The sequence below is a fragment of the Oncorhynchus gorbuscha genome, linkage group LG18 (assembly GCF_021184085.1).
Source record: "Oncorhynchus gorbuscha isolate QuinsamMale2020 ecotype Even-year linkage group LG18, OgorEven_v1.0, whole genome shotgun sequence".
NCBI classification, from domain to species: domain Eukaryota; kingdom Metazoa; phylum Chordata; class Actinopteri; order Salmoniformes; family Salmonidae; genus Oncorhynchus; species Oncorhynchus gorbuscha.
Window position 1 is genome coordinate 26387151 of NC_060190.1, and position 22795 is coordinate 26409945.

The 22795-nt window shown below is 40.7% G+C and overlaps 1 protein-coding gene across 3 annotated transcripts in view; it reads left to right on the forward strand.

The window, feature by feature from the left end:
• Window positions 1-10725, forward strand: part of LOC124002473 (vitamin D3 receptor B) — a 78830-nt gene extending 68105 nt beyond the window's left edge. For 2 of the 3 annotated variants that reach the window (XM_046309891.1, XM_046309890.1), the window contains exons 10-11: window positions 1362-1606; window positions 8731-10725. In XM_046309891.1, coding sequence (XP_046165847.1) covers window positions 1362-1606; window positions 8731-8754 — 269 coding nt within the window. In that variant the 3' untranslated portion in view covers window positions 8755-10725. Of the gene's footprint in view, window positions 1-1361; window positions 1616-8730 lie in introns of those variants that run through there. The other variant, XM_046309892.1, reaches the window with a different exon arrangement.
• Window positions 10726-22795: the final 12070 nt, after the last annotated feature.

Consider the following 22795-nt stretch of genomic DNA (forward strand, 5'->3'; position numbering starts at 1 on the left):
AAAGTAAAGCGGTCTGAATACTTTCTGAATGCCCTGTTCATGCATGCACTGCGTGCCTGTGTTTGCACATAAATATTCATCAATTTCTTATCTCATGAATTCCTTAGTGTCTGATAACGTGTGTGTATATACACTGAGTATACAAAAACAGTAGAAACACCTTACTAATATTGAGTTGCACCCCCTTTTGCCCTCAAAACAGCATCGATTCGTGTCAATTTGGGTCAAATTTGGATGGTGAACCATTCTTGATACACACAGGAAACTGTTGAGCGTGAAAAACCCAGTAGTGATGCAGTTCTTTACACACTCACAGGTGCCTTGGCACCTACGACCATACGCCGTTCAAATCTACTTAAATATTTTGTCTTGCTTTTTCACCCTCTGAATGGCACACATACACAATCCATGTCTCAATTGCCTTGAGGCTTAAAAAGCATTTTTTAACTCGTCTCCTCCTCCCTTTCATCTAAATGATTGAAGTGGATTTAACAAGTGACATCAATAAGGAGCATTCACCTGGTCAGTGTCACGTTCTGACCTTAGTTCCTTTATTATGTCTTTGTTTTAGTTTGGTCAGGGCGTGAGTTGCGTGGGTTGTCTATGTTCGTTTTTCTATGTTGTGTTTTGCGTTTGGCCTGGTATGGTTCTCAATCAGAGGCAGGTGTCGTTAGTTGTCTCTGAGAATCATACTTAGGTAGCCTTTTTTCACCTGTGTTTCGTGGGTGATTATTTTCTGTTCTGTGTTTTGTATTTCACCGTTCAGGACTGTTTCGTTTCGTTCTCGTTGTTTTTGTTTTGTGTTCATATAATAAATTCAATATGGACACTTACCACGCTGCGCATTGGTCCTCCGATCCTTCTAACTACTCCTCCTCAGAAGAGGAGGACGAGAATCGTTTGTCAGTCTATGTCATGGAAAGAGCAGGTGTTCTTAATGTTTTGTACACTCAGTGTAGATTTCCCAGTTTACTGTAGGCTAAAATATACATGCAAGCGTGTTTGTACATTATATAATATTAGCCTAATTGATTTATTTTCTCACGAAACCATACATATGCTTAGTTTTAGGCTGATGTTAGGCTAACATGCTGTGGAGAGGTGTGCTCCTTTTCATACAATAAGATAATTTCTGGACATTATTTCTGGACATTTAGCGGACTCTTTTTGGCTCAAGAGCACCTCTCTGAGGCAAAAGATCTGTATAGCCTCTTTAAAGTCTTACCAGCCATGTCTTTCCCCTCCCTTCATGTGTAGACACTGTCTGGTATGGGGCAGGAGATAATGAATATGAAGAAGCCCTTTAAAAGACTTACCATCCGCATCTCCTTGCCCCTCTCCCTCCTTTCTCTCCCCTCCAGACCGCCCGGGCGTGCAGGACCACGGGCGCATCGAGACCCTGCAGGACCATTTGTCGGAGACGCTGCAGGCCTACATCCAACTGCACCACCCGGGCGGCCGCCTCGTGTACGCCAAAATGATCCAGAAGCTGGCGGACCTGCGCAGCCTGAACGAGGAGCACTCCAAGCAGTACCGCTCGCTGTCCTTCCAGCCCGAGCACAGCATGCAGCTGACCCCGCTGGTGCTGGAGGTGTTCGGCAGCGAGGTCTCCTAAATTAACACTTTTTTGGTGACCTTTGATGTTGGTTGAGGTGGACGAAAGGTCATAGGAGAGGTGGGAGGGGAGTATGAGGTGGGAGCTATAGGAATGTGGTTAGACGGACTGTGGATGGTGTGAGTGAAGGTGTGTGTTGTGAGGGAGGGAGGGGGGGTAATAGGTGTGTGTGTGTGTGTGCGTGTGTGTGTGTGTGTGTGTGTGTGTGTGTGTGTGTGTGTGTGTGTGTGTGTGTGTGTGTGTGTGTGTGTGTGTGTGTGTGTGTGTGTGTGTGTGTGTGTGTGTGTGTGTGTGTGTGTGTGTGTGTGTGTGTGTGTGTGTGTGTGTGTTACAAATTCCCCTGCCTCGTGTGCTTGAGGAGCTTCGGTAGGTCAGGCCTGGGACTGGGTACCTGAGGAGCTGTTGACTGGAACATGCAAAGCGATGGGGAGCGAATTATACAAACAAGGGAATTTACTTCAGAACCATACATACATGGCACTTCTGCCTATATTTGACATGTACGCTTACCTTGGTATTTAAGAGACAGTATATTGCCAAACAGTATTGCGTCTTGTGTGCCGGTATATACAGTACACCGTGTGCTTTTTGTGTGTGTGTCATGCAAGTGCTGCTTTTATGCATGGCGGTGTATGGTCACTCATACATATGATCACACACATACACACACACACACACACACGTAAGGACACTCACTTATACAGTTGTTGGAGCTACCTCTGATTTTCTCCTCTCTCAGTTTTTGTATTCAGAAATACACACAGCATAGAACCTTCAAAATGCATGATAACATTTCAATCGTGGGATAGCTGATAGACACTAGGTCCTCACTGGAGCAAAAAACAGTGCCTGCAAAGTATTTCCACGTGTTTCTCTCATCCTTTCTCCGGTTACTCTGCTCAATCGCTTCCCTCAAGGGCAAGTGTTTTTGTGTACGTATACGCCGCAAGATGCACGTCCTTCACCTCTGCCGAAGGTATTGTCCACGCTCTCTCTAAGCTTCCAGGCTTCTAGTGTAGCCACATGATGCCTTTTATGTGCACACTCACCGTTTGTGCTAGCTTTTGCTAACTAGCCTCTAGGAATTGATGAAGGAAATGTGTATACTCTGAATAGATTCATACAGCCTGCAGAATATTATCTGTAACCTGGAAATAGTTTGGTTGTGGAATAGTGTGCGTGAGCTGTGGCTGTTTAGTCACTACAACAAGCTGTCAATCAAACCAAGCCAGAGCTCTGGTTGGTTGGTTTCTTTCTTTTGGAGGGGTTGTGGGGGAAGGGGCAATTATGATAGCTCTAAATAGACTTAGCTACAACTTCTATGTATCACGAACACTGCTACCTGTACTCAAGCGTATCTATTAATATATGTCTATGTTCAAGTTATACCACCGTTTTTAAAGGGCTACAATGCCAAACTGACTGGAAATGCATAGTTAGGCCGGTTACTCTACTGTCTACGTCTTTTTGTATTATATCCACAAACCATGCAAGTTATCTGGACAGGATCTTAAAACAATTCCATGAATGCAAAGTTAGGCCGGTTACTCTACTGTCTACGTCTTTTTGTATTATATCCACAAACCATGCAAGTTATCTGGACAGGATCTTAAAACAATTCCATGAATTGTTCATTTTTTCCCCCCCCTCAAATGTACAGTTTTTAGTAGGTGGAGTGTTTCTAAGCTGCTTCTTCACAGATGTCACCCCTTCCGTTTCCAACTCGGAAGTGGAATTCTTTGAAAAGAATGTCTTGAGGACTCGGATGGAGCGTTTTCTGTTTCATTTTTTGACACGTCCGAGTCCTCCGATGTTGTATGCTGCTCAGCCCTCCCGTGGCTGCATCCTGTAAATACTACGTATCGATACAATGACCCCCGCAGCTGTACATAGGGCTACATAGATATTACTACTACTAACGCTTAGTAAGGAAATTCTTGGATTATATATGCAAACATGATACTGATGACCGTGTTTTACGGCTTACTCTCACTTTCTCTCTCTGAAACACTATGCTTTCTCAACTTTTTTTTATATATATACAGTACCAGTCAATGTTTGGACACACCTACTCATTCAAGAGTTTTTCTTTATTTTTACTATTTTTTACATCGTAGAATAATAGTTAAGACATCAAATCTATGAAGTCATACATATAGAATCATGGAGTAGCCAAAAAAGTGAAAATATATTTGAGATGTTAGATTCTTCAAAGTAGCCACCCTTTGCCTTGATGACAGCTTTGCACACTCTTGGCATTCTCTCAACCAGCTTCATGAGGAATGCTTATCCAACAGTCTTGAAGGAGTTCCCACATATGCTGAGCACTCGTTGCCTGCTTTTCCTTTACTCTGCGGTCCAACTCATTCCAATCTCAATTAGGTTGAGGTCAGGTGATTCTGGAGGCCGGGTCATCTGATGCAACACTCCATCACTCTCCTTGGTCAAATAGCCCTTACACAGCCTGTAGGTGTGTTTTGGGTCATTGTCCTGTTGGAAAACAAATGATAGTCCCTTAGGGCAAACCAGATTGGATGATGTATCATTGCACAATTCTGTGGTAGCCATGCAGGTTAAGTATGTCCTGAATTCTAACTAAATCACTGACAATGTCACCAGCAAAGCACTCCCACACCATCACACCTCCTCCTCCATGCTTCACTGTAGGAACCACACATGCGGAGATCATCCGTTCACCTACTCTATGTCTCACAAAGACGCGGCGATTGGAACCAAAAATCTAAAATTTGGCCTAATCAGACCAAAGAACAGATTTCCACCGGTCTAATGTCAATTGCTCATGTTTCTTGGCCCAAGCAAGTCTCTTTTTCTTATTGGTTTCCTTTAGCAGCGGTTTCTTTGCAGCAAATTGACCATAAAGGCCTGATTTCACGCAGTCTCCTCTAAACAGTTGATGTTGAGATGTGTCTGTTACTTGAAGCACGAAGCATTATTTTGGGCTGCAATCTGAGGTGAAGTTACCTCGAATTGGACTTATCCTCTGCAGCAAAGGTAACTCTGAGTCTTCCTTTCCTGTGACAGTCCTCATGAGAGCCAGTTTCATCATAGCCCTTGATGGTTTTTGCAACTGCACTTGAAGAAACTTTCAAAGTTCTTGTCTTAAAGTAATGATGGACTGTCATTTCTCTTTGCTTATTTGAGCTGTTCTTGCCATAATATGGACTTGGTCTTTTACCAAATAGGGCTATCTTCTGTATACCACCCCTACCTTGTCACAACACAACTGATTGGCTCAAACACATTAAGAAGGAAAGAAATTCCACAATTTAACTTTTAACAAAGCACACCTGTTAATTGAAATCCATTCTAGGTGATTACCTCATGAAGCTGGCTGAGAGAATGCCAAGAGTGTGCAAAGCTGTCATCAAGGCAAAGGGTGGCTACTTTGAAGAAACTAACATCTAAAATATATTTTGATTTTTTTTAAACACTTTTTTTGGTTATTACATGATTCCATATGTGTTATTTCATAGTTTTGATGTCTTCACTATTATTCTACAATGTAGAAAATAGTACAAATAAAGAAAACCCCTGGAATGAGTCGGTGTGTCCAAACTTTTCTACTTATATATATATATGTATATAGATGAATCTATATATGTTTGGGTGTGGGTGAGTGATTGATTGACGCATTGGCTAAGATTGTGTCGTCGATGGGTGGTTGGCGCCTTTACTTTGGTTAGTCATTTGGGAGAAAATGGATGTTATACAAGCTGAATATACAGTGCTGCTCTCTAATATAAGCCATATAGAGGGAGAGAAATACAAAAAAAGCCAGTTTAAAGAAATGTGGCTCGTATTCATTAGTAGCTATTGATTTCATTGGGCTGTAGATACACAATTGATATATCTAATATGTTATTTCTATGGCTCAGATATGCTATTGTACTTGTATAAAGTAGAACCAACTCATATGCTTTCGATCTCTTCATTCCCCTGTCCATGCAAGAACCGTGTGTAAGGTCACCCAAGGGTGTGCAACACATTGGCTGTGTGGATTAGGTGAGTTCACCCATACAATGTAAAGCACTTCATTCCAATCCCTTATTATGAACTATTACGGCTACCCGACAGAGACCTTAAAGGTTTTTAGGGAGCACCTGTTGACCACATTTAATGTCATGTCACCTGCTCCAGTGTTCAAAATGACCTACATGTATATGATATTGTAAAACAAGTGAATGGACACTGGGGACCGCTTTCCCTGGACACATTTTTATTAAATTCATGTTTAGTCCAGGTCTAGGCTTACCCAAATCTGTGTGCCGGAAACTGTCCGAAGAGGCTATAGCGATATCTTGGTTAATTGTGAAGTTGCCCTTATATGCTGACCTTGGGTCATTTCCCCCACTAATGGTTAAGTTTAGGATTGGGGAAGGGAGAAGCTGAGCCTAGATCTATACCTAGGGGTTACTTCTCCCCGGCGCCTTTAGTATCTCCTTCTGTTTTAATGGGCATGACACATTGACTTCCTGGAATGTTTCAATTATGTCAGCCTATAGCTGTGGCCTCGAAGCTAAGACACTGACATCATCTGGGGAAATTCAAAAGTCAAAAAGAGGGTAAATGGATTGCGTGAGTCAAGGTAGACGGCGCTCTATTGTACATCCTGTCCTTCAGTCCCTGTACGCGAGTGCCACTTCTGCTTCAACTGGACTCGTGATTGGCCAAACAGAAACTACTGTGGCACTTAGTTATGACATCATCACTATAGGCTGCAGAGAGTGCTATTTTGTGGTCTTCTTGCAGGACGTGGGGGAAAACAAGGACTCTGTCTTCCTACTGTTGAAGGAACGTAATCAGAACATTGTGTTCTTAGCATACAGTAAACCTTGTCATTGCTTTAAAACATCAACATTAACATTAGACGTCAGATAGTGGACCACAACCTACTCCCTCACTCTCCCCCTTATTGACAGTCATTCATTATTTTGTTATGTCCCCTCCCAGCCACCATAGCAAATGTTCCATTGAATGACTGCAGAAAAAATAATTTAGTGGATTTTTATCTATTAAGCTATAGAAGTTGTATAAAGGGATATTGTTTTGCAAAACACACTAAATACCTAGTGTTAGGAATTCACTGACATAGGCACCTGATGATTCGTGGAATTATTTTAGTTCATGCTGTTGATTGACAAGTTCCTCTTTCTCGGGATGTGTTTCATTAAGGTGATGGTAGGCTACATGATTCCTTTTTACTCAGTACCACTCGTGTTCATGTCAGTTTGGTGAAGGTTAGGGTGTGTTGCGAGGTTACGGTTGTTAGATGACTTGTGCATTTTGGGCGGTTTTGGTTTTTCATTTCCTTTCATGCATATCTCTGTGTGTACATAAAGAGAGTTGATTGTTTTCAGTTGATGAGATATAGATATACAGTATTGATTTTCGGTATGTATGTATAAAGGCTTGGGTATCATGTAAGTGCCACAGGGCGGGATGTTGTCACAAATCTCCCCTTTAAAGAAGTACAGGGTAAGGAGAGGTCTCTCTCGCTCGCATCTGGTTTGCACAGTTATAGCTGCTCAATATCCAGTCACACGGAGGGGATATTCCAAAACGCTTGATGAAGAAAAGGCCTGAAGTGGCTTTATGACCATTGATATAAACTTTAGACTTTTCACCTAATAAGCTGTTCAATAGCATTAACTACGGTAAGGACGAGCAAACTCTGAATGTTCCTTTCTATAGATTTTTGATCAGTAATCCAAATTAAGCATTTTTCATTTTCATTCATCGACTTAGAATGTCTCAATTTTAGCTCTGACATTTTTAGCGAACTCCGAACTGGAACATACAGGTAACTGCCAAAATAAAGGAAACACTTGAGCAAATGAGGGATGCAAAGTACATTGAAAGCAGGAGCTTCCACACAGGTGTGGTTCCAAGATGAGTTCGGCAATTAACATCCCATCGTGCTTAGGATCATGCATAAAAATGCCCATTTACCCATTATTTTGGCTACCATGGCTAGAAGAAAAGATCTTAGTGACTTTGAAAGAGGGGGGTCTTTAAGGAGCATAGGGGGTTTAAAGGTTCTGTGTGTCTCAGTCACCGGATCTCAACCCATTTGAACACTTATGGGAGATTCTGGAGCGGCGCCTGAGACATCATTTTACACCACCATCAACAGAATGTCTCGTAGAAGAATGGTGTCGCATCACTCCAATAGAGTTCCAGACACTGGGAGAATCTATGCCAAGGACCATTGAAGCTGTTCTGGTGTCTCGTAGCAGTCCACCGCCCTATTAAGACACTTTGTTGGTGTTCCCTTTATTTTGTCAGTTACCTTTTAAGAACCATTTATTAAATGAAATTCAACTAGAAATGTTGAGTTTAATACAGTAGGCTATGTCTTTTCTTGTCTTGTTTATTTTTCTATGTCAAACAGAGGGTGTATGCCCACATTACAGCCCATGGTACACCAGCATCAGCTAGCTTAACAGTCTCATTTTTGAAGTTCTTATGTATAAAGGTTGTACAAAGCAATTACCATTACAAATCCAGTTTGAAAAACGATTCGAAATTCAATTTACAAATAGATTTTTTTTTATTTTTATTTTATTTTTAAAGAACATTATATGAATCGTTTTGATTGAGTGAGATTGCCTTTCAATAAACGTTTTGAATGTGACAGGGATTGATACACAGTACCGTTGATTTTGACGTGTAGATTTTTATTTTGTTCTTCTTCAAACATTAAAAGGAGTGTCCACAATGGATGTACACAACAATGATCTACCTCTTTTAGCTACAGATTATGCTTTAGCATTAAAGCAGTTGCCTCTGTTTTTACTTTTGTAATATGTGTTGGTATTTATTGTTGTCTAATGAAACACTTTGATTACCTCAAAGATGTCTCATCATGCAGACTGGGAGACTATACAGCTAATGAAGTCATTGGTATTTTTTATTTTTTTTGTAAAGTATTTTTCAACTAAAAGCATTGCATTTTTGAAGTAACGCACAAACACCCACCAGGGGTTGTGGTTTAATTGTGCCTGCATTCTGACCAATGGGATTCCAGGCTGGGTTTGGGTTGGCCGGGGTTGCGTTTCATTCTAATACGTGGTTTCCTCCCTTTTTTTTCTTAGTTCACTCGCATATCGCACGTCTGACACAACAATGTAAGAAATACCTGCACCTGGTTTCCGCCATATTCGGCTTTCATTGAAGGACAGAGGGGAGGGAGCAACATCCTGGAATGAAACGCAGCCAGAGACTTAACTGTCACCTCTGTATAGAGAGGTCATGAGTCATATGGTTTCGGCCGGAGAGTTGGAGTGTCTGCTCCTCTTGGCACAGTTGGAATGGTCTTTGCCCTCACTAGATGTCTCTCACTCTGTCCCCTTTCCCCAATCCATCTCTTCTCTCTCTCCTTCCCTCCTTCTCTCAGCTCATTTTCTCCACTCTTATGCCCCAGCCCACATTTTTAGAGTAGACTATTCCATATAGATCTTCAGATTTTCAGGAAAGGGCAAAAGTTCTGAGAGGACAACCCTCAGTATCCATTTAATGCTGCTTTTATCAAGAACATCACAGGTTGATGTGAATGTTGTTGTTCTTACTACCATTGGCACGGTTGAGTATCACCCAGCATAAATATGCTAACCAGGACATAGGAGGCCACAGTGTCGTGTTGTGTAGTTTTTGTAAAGCTGAGTAGTTTAGGTTGGTCTGAAGCTAGGGCAAGCTGGTTCTAGAAAAGCACACATGGGGCAAGTTCCTATTTGAACAATGTGGACTTGAGGAAGTTGATGCCCATCTATAAACTTTCATTCAACCGCTTTAATTGATCAGTGTAATGTTAATCGCCAGCTACCACAGCCGCGGGAAGTAGCGGCGCTACAGTACCTCCGGAAATATCGGAATTACATTATGAAAACGTTTTTGTTGTTGTTTTTGTTTAACAAATGTAGGCCTTTACAAGTCCTGTATTAGTGGACCTATATAGCAGTCTGTAGCGTGGGCAAAAAAAAAAAAAAAAATTCTACCCTGCCCGACAGTTAGTGCCAATTGAAGATGTTGAGTAACTGCTTTAATATCTTTTGAGTACTGTTTTTGAATACGTTTTGGCAATGGTCCCTGCTATCTTTCCAACTAACTCTCTCAATTTTGACCATTTGTTTTCAAACAACTTTTAAAAATGAAAAGACCAAATGTGTCTAGGAAAAAAATCTGCCAGTTTGATAATCAGTCGTCATGCTAGCTATTGGAGGTACACTGCCGTTCAAAAGTTTGGGTTCACTTAGAAATGTCCTTGTTTTCCATGAAAACATACATGAAATGAGTTGCAAAATGAATAGGAAATATAGTCAAGACGTTGACACGGTTAGAATGAATGATTTTTCAATTGAAATAATAATTGTGTCCTTCAAAACGTAGCTTTCGTCAAAGAATCCTCCATTTGCAGCAATTACAGCCTTGCAGACCTTTGGTATTCTAGTTGTCAATTTGTTGATTTCACCCCATGCTTCCTGAAGTTGGATTGGCTTGATGGGCACTTCTTACGTACCATACGGTCAAGCTGCTCCCACAACAGCTCAATAGGGTTGAGATCCGGTGACTGTGCTGGCCACTCCATTATAGACAGAATTCATGCTGACTGCTTCTTCCTGAAATGGTTCTTGCATAGCTTGGAGCTGTGGTTTGGGTCCTTGTCCTGTGACGAAATTGGCTCCAATTAAGCGCCGTCCACAGGGTATGGCATGGCATTGCAAAATGGAGTGATAAACTTCCTTCTTCAAGATCCCTTTTACCCTGTACAAATCTCCCACTTTACCACCGCCAAAGCACACCCAGACCGTCATATAGCCTCCACAATGCTTGACAGATGGCGTCAAGCACTCCTCCAGCATCTTTTCACTTTTCCTGAGTCTCACGAATTGTCTTCTTTGTGATCCGAACACCTCAACCTTAGATTCGTCTGTCCATAACACTTTGTCCAGTGTCTGAGTTATTTTGCCTATCTTAATCTTTTATTTTTATTGGCCAGTCTGAGATATGGCTTTTTCTTTGCAACTCTGCCTAGAAAGCCAGCATCCTGGTGTCGGCTCTTCACTGTTGATGTTGAGACTGGTGTTTTGCGGGTACTATTTAATGAAGCTGCCAGTTGAGGACTTGTGAGGCATCTGTTTCTCAAACTCTAATGTACTTGTCCTCTTGCTCAGTTGTGCACCGGGCCCTCCCACTCCTCATTCTATTCTGGTTAGGGCCAGTTTGTGCTGTTCTGTGAAGGGAGTAGTACACAGCGTTGTACGAGGTCTTCAGTTTCTTGGCAATTTCTCGCATAGAATAGCCTTCATTTCTCAGAACAAGAATAGACTGAAAAGTTTCAAAAGAAAGTTATTTGTTTCTGGCCATTTTGAGCCTGTAATCGAACCCACAAATGCTGATGCTCCAGATACTCAACTAGTCTAAAGAAGGACAGTTTTATTGCTTCTTTAATCAGCACCCCAGTTGTCAGCTGTGCTAACATAATTCCAAAAGGGTTTTACAATGATAAACTTGGATTAGCTATCACAACGTGCCAATGGAACACAGGAGTGATGGTTGCTGATAATGTGCCTCTGTACTCCTATGTAGATATTCCGTAAAAAATCAGCCGTGTCCAGCTCCAATAGTCATTTACAACATTAACAATGTCTACACTGTATTTCTGATCAATTTGATGTTATTTTAATAGACAAAAAATGGCTTTTCTTTCAAAAACAAGGACATTTCTAAGTGACCCCAAACCTTTGAACGGTAGTGTATGTAGACCTTGCTACACATGAAATTGATAGAAGCTAACTCAAAAGTACCTTAAAGTTACCTGCATTCACAAAGAATTCCTTTTTTCCCAAAGAAAATTGGGAATTGGCTCCCATGTGCTCCTCACTCTACACTTTGGAGTACAATGCAGGGAGTGAAAGGAGTTCAGAATTAGTAGCGATTAGCTGTAGGTATTGACATCCAGCAGACACTGTGGCCTTTCAGGGCCTGAGTTGAGTGCCTATAGGAACCTTTGGAAGATTGGAGTGTTTCGTGAAGCAGGATTAGAAAGTTAGCAAGCCAACTTTTCCAAGTATCATTTTCAAGTATGTTAAAACTATTAAAAAATATATATATATTGTTTCTCAAGATGGCTTATTTCAAAGATTGGTCAATACTACTTAATAACCTATTATTCTAGCAACCGACGGTGATTCTACTTTAGCTGTCTTTATTGGCAAGAAAATTGAGTTGTTTGAGAATTGTTTCTAAAAAGAAATGTTCGCTTGTTAAATGAATAATCCTGTTTTTAAGACACTGCACCACGTCACATTCGATGGAAAGACAGAAACAACAAGAGCACTTACAGTATTGTTTTGTAACACAATGTGTACATTTGGATGAATATGCCATCAATTACTGCCTGTCGATGTCAGCGTTATATATGGCTGCAATTATCAAAGTCATTTGTCTAATTTCTTGCAATGTGTGTTCTTTGTTTTTATTTCTTTTTAAGATGTTTTTTTTTCTTCTATTACAACAGACATTATAAATGGGTGTTTATGTCATGTTATTTTTGTCCGATGTTTTGCAAATCAAATAATAAACGACTGTGCATAGTGTTGTGTTTCTGTCTGTTTGAGCTTGATTGTACGCATAACATTTATGTGATAGGTTTAAGCAGTTCTTGGACACTGCTGCATGAGTGAATAGTCTAGTCAATATAACTCAAATACAATTACAGAGATAAATCTATAAAACGAACGGGGAGAACTGTCTCATGTGGTGGAGTAACATACTGTACAAGCGGTGGATCTAAGCTTGTGGCACGAACTTTAACCAGTGTTTTGATGATGTCACAACAATGTGGGGAAATAATATTTAATAGTCTATATAATTATACACATTTCGGGTTGCTGTAAAGTATTTTTGGAACGGATGAGATGCGTGTTTGGTTTATCGAAGATTCATATGGGAAGACGTAGGAAAGACCGCAAGGCGACTGAATTACTGTCCGACAACGTTTTATGTTGTTGCTTTATCTAAAAACATCAAATATATACAATATCTGGAATACTTTAAAACACGTTGAACTTTTTTCAAAGCTTTGGAGCTTTGGTGTCAGTTAAAAATATTTCCATGTTCTAAAACAACCTCAATTTCTGATGTGTTTGTTCTGTATCTGTTGTGTGTTTTTATCTCCTACAGCAGGGTTCCCCAACTGGGGGCCGTGGGCCAGTGGTCTCATTTGGCCCCCCAAGTTTTATGAGCCCCCCCCAAAAAAGTTGTAATCTTTTTTATTTTCATTGTTGGACATAAAGGACTAAAAACACCTGGAAATCAGCTCCTAGTGATTTTAATTTAAGAAATCTGTTCCCAAGTATTCCCACGCATAATAGAGAGATGTGTGATTGTATACAAATGTAGGCAAGGTTTGAAATGATTATGTTTTAGTCAAACATATCTGTTTGGGCTTCTTGTGATCAAAATACAGTCTACAAATGATTCGTAATTCAATTCCAGCCACCCACCATCCTCTCAACATAACATTGGCCCACGGCTGAATCTGTTGATTCCCCTTGTCCTACTGTCTGTACTCCTACTATCATTTAATCTATTTTCCAGTAGAGGGTAGTGTTTCCTATTGTGATTTTTTTTTTTTAAACCCATTGAACCTATGACCCTTCTTTTTCAACTTTTGAGTTCAACAGAGGAATAGGTGTGTACATTGTGCTTAAAATGTGCTAGCTTAGCTATAATGGGTTGGCTAAACGAAAACCCACTGCAATGGCTCCCCTTGAAAAGCATTGTACACGTTTCAGGGCTGTTCTAACTCAATGCTGCTGCCATTCGGTCAACATAATGCCCCTTGTTGCTTCTCAGTTAGGCCTATCATGCTGCTGTGTGATTTGAGAGAATACGTTCCAAGTACATTGAGAAGAGATTTCAGGTCACTGTCCTCCCCTTCACACACACCACATCCCCCTTTCTCTAGGAGTGGAGAGAGAGAGATTGCATGTATGGCGTATGTGCAGGGGGGGGAAAATAAAAGGTTATCAGAGCATCCAGTCAGCGTTGTGACAGTTAATTGTCAGTGTTTTTATGAACCGGTGGCACTTGCTTGTGCACTGATAAGGCCGTGAAAGTGCGGTTTGGTGAGGGGTGAAGTGTTAGACCCCTATAGGGCTTAGATGAGGAGAACGTCTTCTAGGTGAGGCCGTTGGTTGGTTGTTCTCAGTACAGTAGTGGTTGCATTATCTTAACTGTATTTTCCTAGCATAGCATTCATACCCACTGCGTTTGTATAGACCTAAGCCTAGTAGGCCTGTCAGCACCAGTCACAGGTGCACTGGTTTCAACAAGGTACGGTCAAATATAGAGACCCACACATTGTTGTATAGGAGAATGTAAAAAATAAAAATAACAATAAAGTTTGGAACGCAATAGATACAATAACAACAAAAAATGACAACTCGAATATGTATTGCAATCGTGCAGCTTCTAATCTTAGCGTGGTTAGTACACTGTGCGCCTTCCACTTGGTTTAGATGGGCAGCTATTTTGTGCCATGGTGCTCATCGTCCAACTGTTATCATGAGGAGTTGTCAATGCAATTAGTCATACAATGACATTTCAACCACGCAACATGTCAGACTATCATTTCTCACAGTAGTCCTCCTGGAATGTCAAATCAAAGGATTTGAGACATTGTCACTACTCACGACTATGAGATATGGTGGTGTGTGGGCATCCTCTCTTCCTTTTGTGCCTTCATATACTTCTATTACATGTGCCTGCATGTTACAAGGTACAGTATATATGCGTGACAACATAGTTCACTTCTTACCCTCGAGGGAAGACCACTTTATGCCCTTTTTAAAAATATGCATGATCCACCCTTCAGCTGCTACACATTTTGTGCCTTAAATCAGATGTCAAGTAAGCGTCTACATAGCCGCTACCAGGTATGAAAGCAAGGCCTGGAAGTCGAAGCTCGTGCCATCAATAAAATACAATTGAGTGTGGGGGGGGGGGGTATTTCCTTATTCTCCTTCCTACCCCACAGTACACCCGCTAGAAATGTGCACTATTCTTCGTTACCACTCCTCTTTTCTGTTCATGCTGCGCAGTCAGCGGGTCAGGCCAGGACAGCTTCTTGGAAGCGTGCCATTGGCCCTGCTGCGTTCTTCGGGCGAGGTCTGGACCAATAAAGGGCACCAGATGAAGATGTAGAGTGAAGGCGCGGAGAAAGCGTGGTTTATTGGCTCAAATGCCAAGGAGGAGAGCCCCCTGAATTAGCATTTATTTTTGTCTGTATAGGGGGTATTAATACAAAGGGTGGTAACTGGTGGACGCCTCCTCGTATCAGAAATCCACTAAGACACAGCTTATGGGCATACTGATATGGGAGTCTGTCTACGCGCCAAATGCAACTGTACTTTTTACTGAGAAAGTGCCTTGGCATAATCAGAAGTGTGTTATATTTTACGTTCCAGTTGGGGTATGCCTGCTGAGTTGATGATGATGCAATTTCCTCTCTAATGTAAAACTCATGCATTACCTGTGTGTGGACCCTTATGTTGTGAATGACACTCTGTGTTTGCGTCTGTCTGCCCGTCTTGTCCATCCTGTGTGTGTGTGTGTGTGTGTGTGTGTGTGTGTGTGTGTGTGTGTGTGTGTGTGTGTGTGTGTGTGTGTGTGTGTGTGTGTGTGTGTGTGTGTGTGTGTGTGTGTGTGTGTGTGTGTGTGTGTGTGTGTGTGTGTGTGTGTGTGTGTGTGTGTGTGTGTGTGTGTGTGTGTGTGTGTGTGTGTGTGCACGCCTTATAGAAAGAAGTCCCTTTTCCTCTCCTCATTTTCTATTAATTCTCTGTCTACTTATCTAGATTGAAAGTTGGATGCCCTTGATGCAAGTCATCCAAATATCATTACTGCAAACCCACCATGTGGTTTCCTGGAGAATGTCTGGAACGCATACAGATATCAGATAGATGTTTCTTTATTTTTGTTGCCCTCTTTTGGGGCAGAATAACATTCTTTCCCCTCAGAGTTTTCAAGGTCGAGAGAGCCTCGAACTACATACAGTTTTTAAATCAACTTTTGTTTTTGCGATGGTTAGCGGTTCAGCTGGCAGAATTAGCGGCCTGATAGACAGAACATGGGTCACAAGCTAATGGTTAGGGTTAGCAATAAAAGTGTTTTGGTGAGCACAAACGCAAGAGCCAAGCCCAGTACGATGCTTTATGTATTGATTTTATATTATCAAGCACGTCATTCACACTAATAATTTGATATTAAACTGATTATGGCAGTAGGCTGAGTATGGCATCAGTCATTTAAACACCTTACTTTACTTATTTTAATTAGCATAAGGTCTTAATCGAAGTAAGCATACACCGATTACAACACCTTTCTTAGCAATCTTTCAAATTATTTGGACATGTGAGCACCTTTATCCGAATTCCGGAAGTGTACCAGCTGCCCAAGCCTCTCTCTTTTGTGCCAATGAAGAGAGTTCGGAAAGACTGAAAGTATGCATCTTAGAAATAGTTTTCACACTCAGACTTTATATGTCTGACATCGAAATCAAATAGGCTTCCCATGTAAACAGAATGATTAGGGAAATCGTTCTTCGAGCATGTAAAAGTTTTTATCAAACTGCTATATTAATCGGACTATTCACAAAAATCGTGTTTATTATAATGTACACATACCCAACGTGAATTGAAGATTATGAGAAGAGTTAACAATAAGCTTGGGGTTGTGAGAATATGAAACTTTGGTAAGAATAAGAATTGTTGAAACATGGCCAGAGATTGAGATGGGCCAGTACAGGATTTAAGGGAGAAAGTTATTTTCGAAAAAATATGCATTTTTCAAAGGAGTACTTGAATATAATACAAGCGAAATGTATTTATCTGTATATCTGCAAGTATCAAATAGATAATACCACACTCTCGCTCTCATTCCCTCCCCCCTCTCTATCAATATACCCTCTCGCTCTTGCACTTTTGTTTGACATTGTTCCAAAGAAAGGAAAGAGAAATAACTTGACTTCTTCCCTCCTGCGTGTGCCCTTCGTACTTTCCTCCAAACAGGCTCGAGGAAGAGGGCAGTAAGACATCATATACATAGGTTCAGATTTGAGTTCACAAAACACAATTGTGTGTGTGTCTTTGTGTGCGTGTGTGTGTGTGTCAGTGAAGTCTGGTCATTTGAAAAATTGAGGAGGATGGGAGATCTATGGTACAGGCGTGGACTACACAGAGACAACAAAGCATGTTTCAATAATAAAAGACCAATTATTTGAACCTAAAACGTTTAATAAAACATTCATAGTAAAATATTTTGGGGAATGGGACAGGCCCAGTGCATATAGGGAGTAGCAATGCTGGATAGGCTCATCAATTAAGGAGAAAAATCATTGATGTGTATAGTGCCTTCAGAATTACACCCATAGATATTTTCCACATTTTGATGTGTTACAGCCTGAATTCAAAATGACTTAAATGTAGATTTGTTTTGCCACAGGCATGCACACAATACCCCATAATGTCAAAGTGTAATTGTGTTGTTTTTTTTATTTTAAGAATTCATTAAATTGAAAACTGAAATATCTTGAGTCAATATGTATTGAACCCCTTTGTTATGGTAAGTATAAGTTCAGGAGTTAAAATGTGAGTGACAAGTCACATATGAAGTTGCATGGACTCACTCTGTTTGCAATAATAATGTTTAAGATTACTTTGGAATAACTACCTCATCTCTGTACCCCACACATACCATTATCTGTAAGGTCCCTCAGTCGAGCAGTGCATTTCAAACACAGATTCAACCAAAAAGACCAGGGAAGTTTTCCAATGCCTCACAAAGAAGGGCACGTAGATGGGTAAAAAAAATCAGACATTGAATATCCCTTTGAGTATGGTAAAACTATTATTTTAACTTTGGATGGTGTATCAATACACCAATGTCACTACAAAGACAAATGCGTCCTTAATAACTCAGTTGCTGGAGAGGAAGGAAACCGCTCAGGGATTTCACTCTGAGGCCAATGCTGACTTTAAAACAGTTGCAGAGTTTAATGGCTGTGATAGGAGAAAACTGAGGATGGATCAACAACGTAGTTACTCCGCAATACTAACCTAATTGACAGAGTGAAAAGGAGGAATCCTTTACAGAATAAAAATATTCAAAAACATGCATCCTTTTTGTAAAAACGCATTAAAGTAATACTGCAATAAATGTGGTCGATTCACTTTTTACCCCCCTTTCATGGTATCCAATAGTTAGTAGTTACCATCGCTACAACTCCCGTACATGCTCGGGAGAGACAAAGGTCAAAAGCCTAGCGTCCTCTGAAACACAACCCAACCAGCTTCTTTAACACAGCACGCATCCAACCCAGAAGCACCAATGTGTCAAAGGAAACACTGTGCACCTGGCGACCTGGTTAGCGTGCACTGCGCCCGGCCCGCCACAGGAGTCACGATGAGACAAGGATGTCCCTACCGGCCAAACCCTCCCTAACCCAGACGACGCTAGGCCAATTGTGCGTCGCCCCATGAACCTCCCGGTCACGGCCGGCTGCGACAGAGCCTGGATGCAAACCCAGAGTCTCTGGTGGCACAGCTAGCACTGTGATACAGTGCCCTAAACCACAGCACCACCCAGGAGGTTGTCAATTCACTTTTTGTCCGGAATACAAAGTGTTATGATTGGGGCAAATACAATACAATGCATTACTGCGTACCACTCTCCATATTTTAAAGCATAGTGGCTGCATCATGTTATGGGTATTCTTGTAATGGTTAAGGACTGGGGAGTTTTTCAGGATAAAAAATAAACAGAATAGAGCTAAGAGCAGGCAAAATCCTATAGGAAAACCTGGTTCAGTCTGTTTTCCACCAGACACTGGGAGATAAATTCATCTTTCAGCAGGACAATAACCTAAAACACAAGGCCAAATCTACCAAGAAGACGGTGAATGTTCCTGAGTGGCCTAGTTACAGTTTTGACATAAATCTGCTTGAAAATCTGTGGCAAGACTTGAAAATGATTGTCTAGCAATGATCAACACCCAATTTGACAGAGCTTTGAAACATTTTGGAAAGAATAATGGGCAAATATTGTACAATCCAGGTGTGCAAAATTCTTAGAGACTTACCCAGAAAGATTCACAGCTGTAATCACTGCCAAAGGTGAATCTAACACGTATTGTCTCTGGGGTGTGAATACTAATGTCAATGATATGTTTCTGTATTTCATTTTAAATAAATTTGATAACATTTCTAAAAACATGTTTTCACTGTGTCATTATAGGGCATTGTGTGTAGTATGAGAATAAACAATCCATTTAATACATGTTGAATTCAGGCTGTAACACAACACAATGTGGAATAAGTCAAGAGGTATGACTATTTTCTGAATGCACTGTAAGTGTAACAATTAGATTGTGTTAGTTGCTGGTACTATGGTATTTCTCAAAACGTGAGAGGGCTACTTACACAATGTTGGGAAGAGATCACAGCAGTGATTGAATTCATTGATTGATTAATTAGCTTCTCCTTTTGAGTTATTTTGAATTGTAAATGCAGTTTGCTTCCTAAATTGACTGACTTCAATTGGGATTGACGCCTAACCTGAATCACACGTAAACAATGAAACAAGACAACTTTATGCCAGTGACTAATAGAAACTGAAAATCAAAGTTGTTTTTTCTATATGAGTACATTTGTGGAAAAAGGACCGAAAGGACTGATTGGCCTGGATCTTGTTATTTAAAAATAAAATTGACAATTTGAATTGAAAACAGTTGTGACTTTATTGTTACACAAAAATGGTTTGATATTGAATTTAAAACAGCTGTACTGCACCTGTAATACATTGAGTAACAATTTACGTTGTGTCCTTATGCATGCATTCATAAAGCATTTATAATAGCTACACAACACAACTTTTGTCAGACGCTGTCAGAAGTAGTTTTAAATGGTTATGAGTCACGGCATGAGATGTTGTAAAAGTGGTTATAATGTTTGTTTAAAAACAACTGTTCATCCTGTTAATAACAACTGATATTACACAGTCTACATGATAACTTATGTAATATGTTATTATATACTACATAAGAGTCAACATACGAGATGTTATAACAGGGTATTATGTAATTTACCAACCTCTGTGTCACATTATTAAATTGAATGGAATGATGGGCATCACAACAATGGCATATGCTCTTATAGAGTGTGCTCGGACACCTCAAGTAAAGTGACATTAATTTGAGGTGTTTTTTAGGATCCGCCCCTATTTTTCAATTTTTGCCTAAAATGACATACCCAAATCTAACTGCCTGTAGCTCAGGACCTGAAGCAAGGATATGCATATTCTTCCACACTTTGAAGTTTGTGGAAATGTGAAATTAATGTAGGAGAATATAACACATTAGATCTGGTAAAAGATAATACAAAGCAAAAACCATGCTTCTGTTCTTTTTGTACCATCATCTTTGAAATGCAAGATACATTTTTGTTCAAAATTTTGTATCAAGAGTACCCATGTGTGCCTAATTGGTTTATTAATAACTTTTCAAGTTCATAACTGTGCACTTTCCTCAAACAATAACATGGTATTATTTCACTGTAATAGCTACTATAAATTGGACAGCGCAGTTAGATTAACAAGAATTCAAGCTTTCTGCCAATATCAGATATGTCTATGTCCTGGGAAATGTTCTTGTTACTTACAACCTCATGCTAATCTCATTAGTTTACGTTAGCTCAACCGTCCGTGGGGGACCCACCGATCCTGGAGAGGTTATGAGGTTAAGGACACAATAATACCACCAACTTGCCAAAAAAACAATGTTGAAAGAAAATGGACAACAAAATCAACATTGCATGGTGCACAACATGATTTGTGACAGCTGTGAAAAAAGGAAGATGCTGTGCAGGCTACATTAACAAAGACTATATTATGAAGAAATGGCTAATTAATCAGGGAACTGAGTATCTAGCTAGTAGATGTTGCAATTGCAACATTTTGTCAACCCACCAATGGCTAGGTATCTAGCAATCTGCTAGCGCTAGCTAGCTAATTTTGACAAATTATTACAAACAGTAGCTAGCCCAGTTGACAAATTATTACAAACAGTAGCCAGCCAAGCAGAAGCGTTACAAAACTCAGAAATAGAGATACAATTAATCCCTTACCTTTGATGATCTTCATATGGTGGCACTCAGAAGACATTCATTTACTCAATAAATATTCCTTTTGTTCGATAAAGTATATTTATATCCAAAAACCTCAGTTTTGTTTGCGCGTTTTCTTCAGTAATCCACAGGCTCAAACGCAGTCAAAACAGGCAGACAAAAAAATCCAAAATGTATCCGTAAAGTTCATAGAAACATGTCAAACGATGTTATATTCAATCCTCAGGTTGTTTTTAGCCTACATGATCTATAATATTTCAACTGGACAATAACGTCATCACTATAAAAGGTAAACAAGAAATGCACACTCTCGGGATTGCGCATGAAAAAACTCTGTGACACGTCAGGGTCCACTCTTTCAGACTGATCTTACTCCCTCAATTTCTAAAGACTGTTGACATCTAGTGGAAGACATAGGAACTGCAAATTGAGTCCTAAGTCAATGGATACTGTAATGGCATTGAATAGAAAACTACAAAACCAACAAAAAAAATACTGCCTGATCAGTTCTGTTATACTCACAGACACTATTTTATACTCACAGACACTATTTTAACAGTTTTGGAAACTTTAGAGTATTTTCTATCCAAATCTACCAGTTATATGTGAATCATATCTTCTGGGTCCGAGTCGTAGGCGGTTTAATTTGGGTATGCTTTTCATCCAAAATTCTGAATGCTGCCCCCTACCCTAGAGAGGTTAAAGTATTGAGGAGAATAAACAAGTTGTGTTATAGGTTACAGCTCCCCCTTATTTCATGTGTCTCTCCTCAGGCCGGTGGTAGCTGGTCCACTGCAGGACGTTGAGGTGCGGGAGGTCCCTCCGCCCCCCCTGGACATCGAGGGGGCCCAGGCGTACACGGTACGTTCCATCCTGGATTCTAGGCATCTGGTACCTCGTGGATTGGGAGGGGTACGGTTCGGAGGAGAGGTGCTGGGGGCTGGTGGGGGACATCTTGGACTCATCTCTGCTGAGTGAGGCCGGCGTCGGCGCACTCCTGGAGCCGCGCATCGGGGGGCGGCGCTCAGCGGTTGTCGTCGCCGGCCTATTAGCTGCCACCGATCCCTTTTCTTTTTCGTTTGGTTTTGTCTGTTTTGTGTTCACCTGTGTCTGGTTTACCTAATCAGTGAGGTATTTAATCTCGCCCTACCCGCTAGGTTTTGTGCGGGGTTGTTTGTGTTACTGTCGTTGGTTTGGGTTGCGTTTTTTTACTGTTAAGCAGGTTTTTCCCGCACGTTCATTTAGTAGAGGAGTGTGTTTCCTCTGTTTTTTTTTCTAGACTGCATTCCTGTTTTCTTGTGGCTGCTTTTGTGGTACCTGTTGTGCTGGTGGACCAGTAAATTAAATGCCCTTCTTGGAATTCTTGCTCTCCTGTGCCTGATCTTGCTCTTCTGCGCCTGATATGATGAAGTCTTTTTTAACACCCATTATAATAAAGTTTTATTACATCTCATGCCATGACTCATAACTATTGAAAGCTACATATGACAGTTTATGAGAGGTATTGTAATGTATTATTCAGCTGTAATGTATTATTCAGCTATGGGGGTGCCACAGGGTTCAATTCTTGGACTGACTCTCTTCTCTGTATACATCAATGAGGTCGCTCTTGCTGCTGGTGAGTCTCTGATCCACCTCTACGCAGATGACACCATTCTGTATACTTCTGGCCCTTCTTTGGACACTGTGGTAACAATCCTCCAGGCAAGCTTCAATGCCATACAACTCTCCTTCCGTGTTCTCCAATTGCTCTTAAATACAAGTAAAACTAAACGCAACCGATCTCTACCTGCACCTACCCGCCTGTCCAACATCACTACTCTGGACGGCTCTGACTTAGAATACGTGGACAACTACAAATACTTAGGTGTCTGGTTAGACTGTAAACTCTCCTTCCAGACCCATATCAAACATCTCCAATCCAAAGTTAAATCTAGAATTGGCTTCCTATTTCGCAACAAAGCATCCTTCACTCATGCTG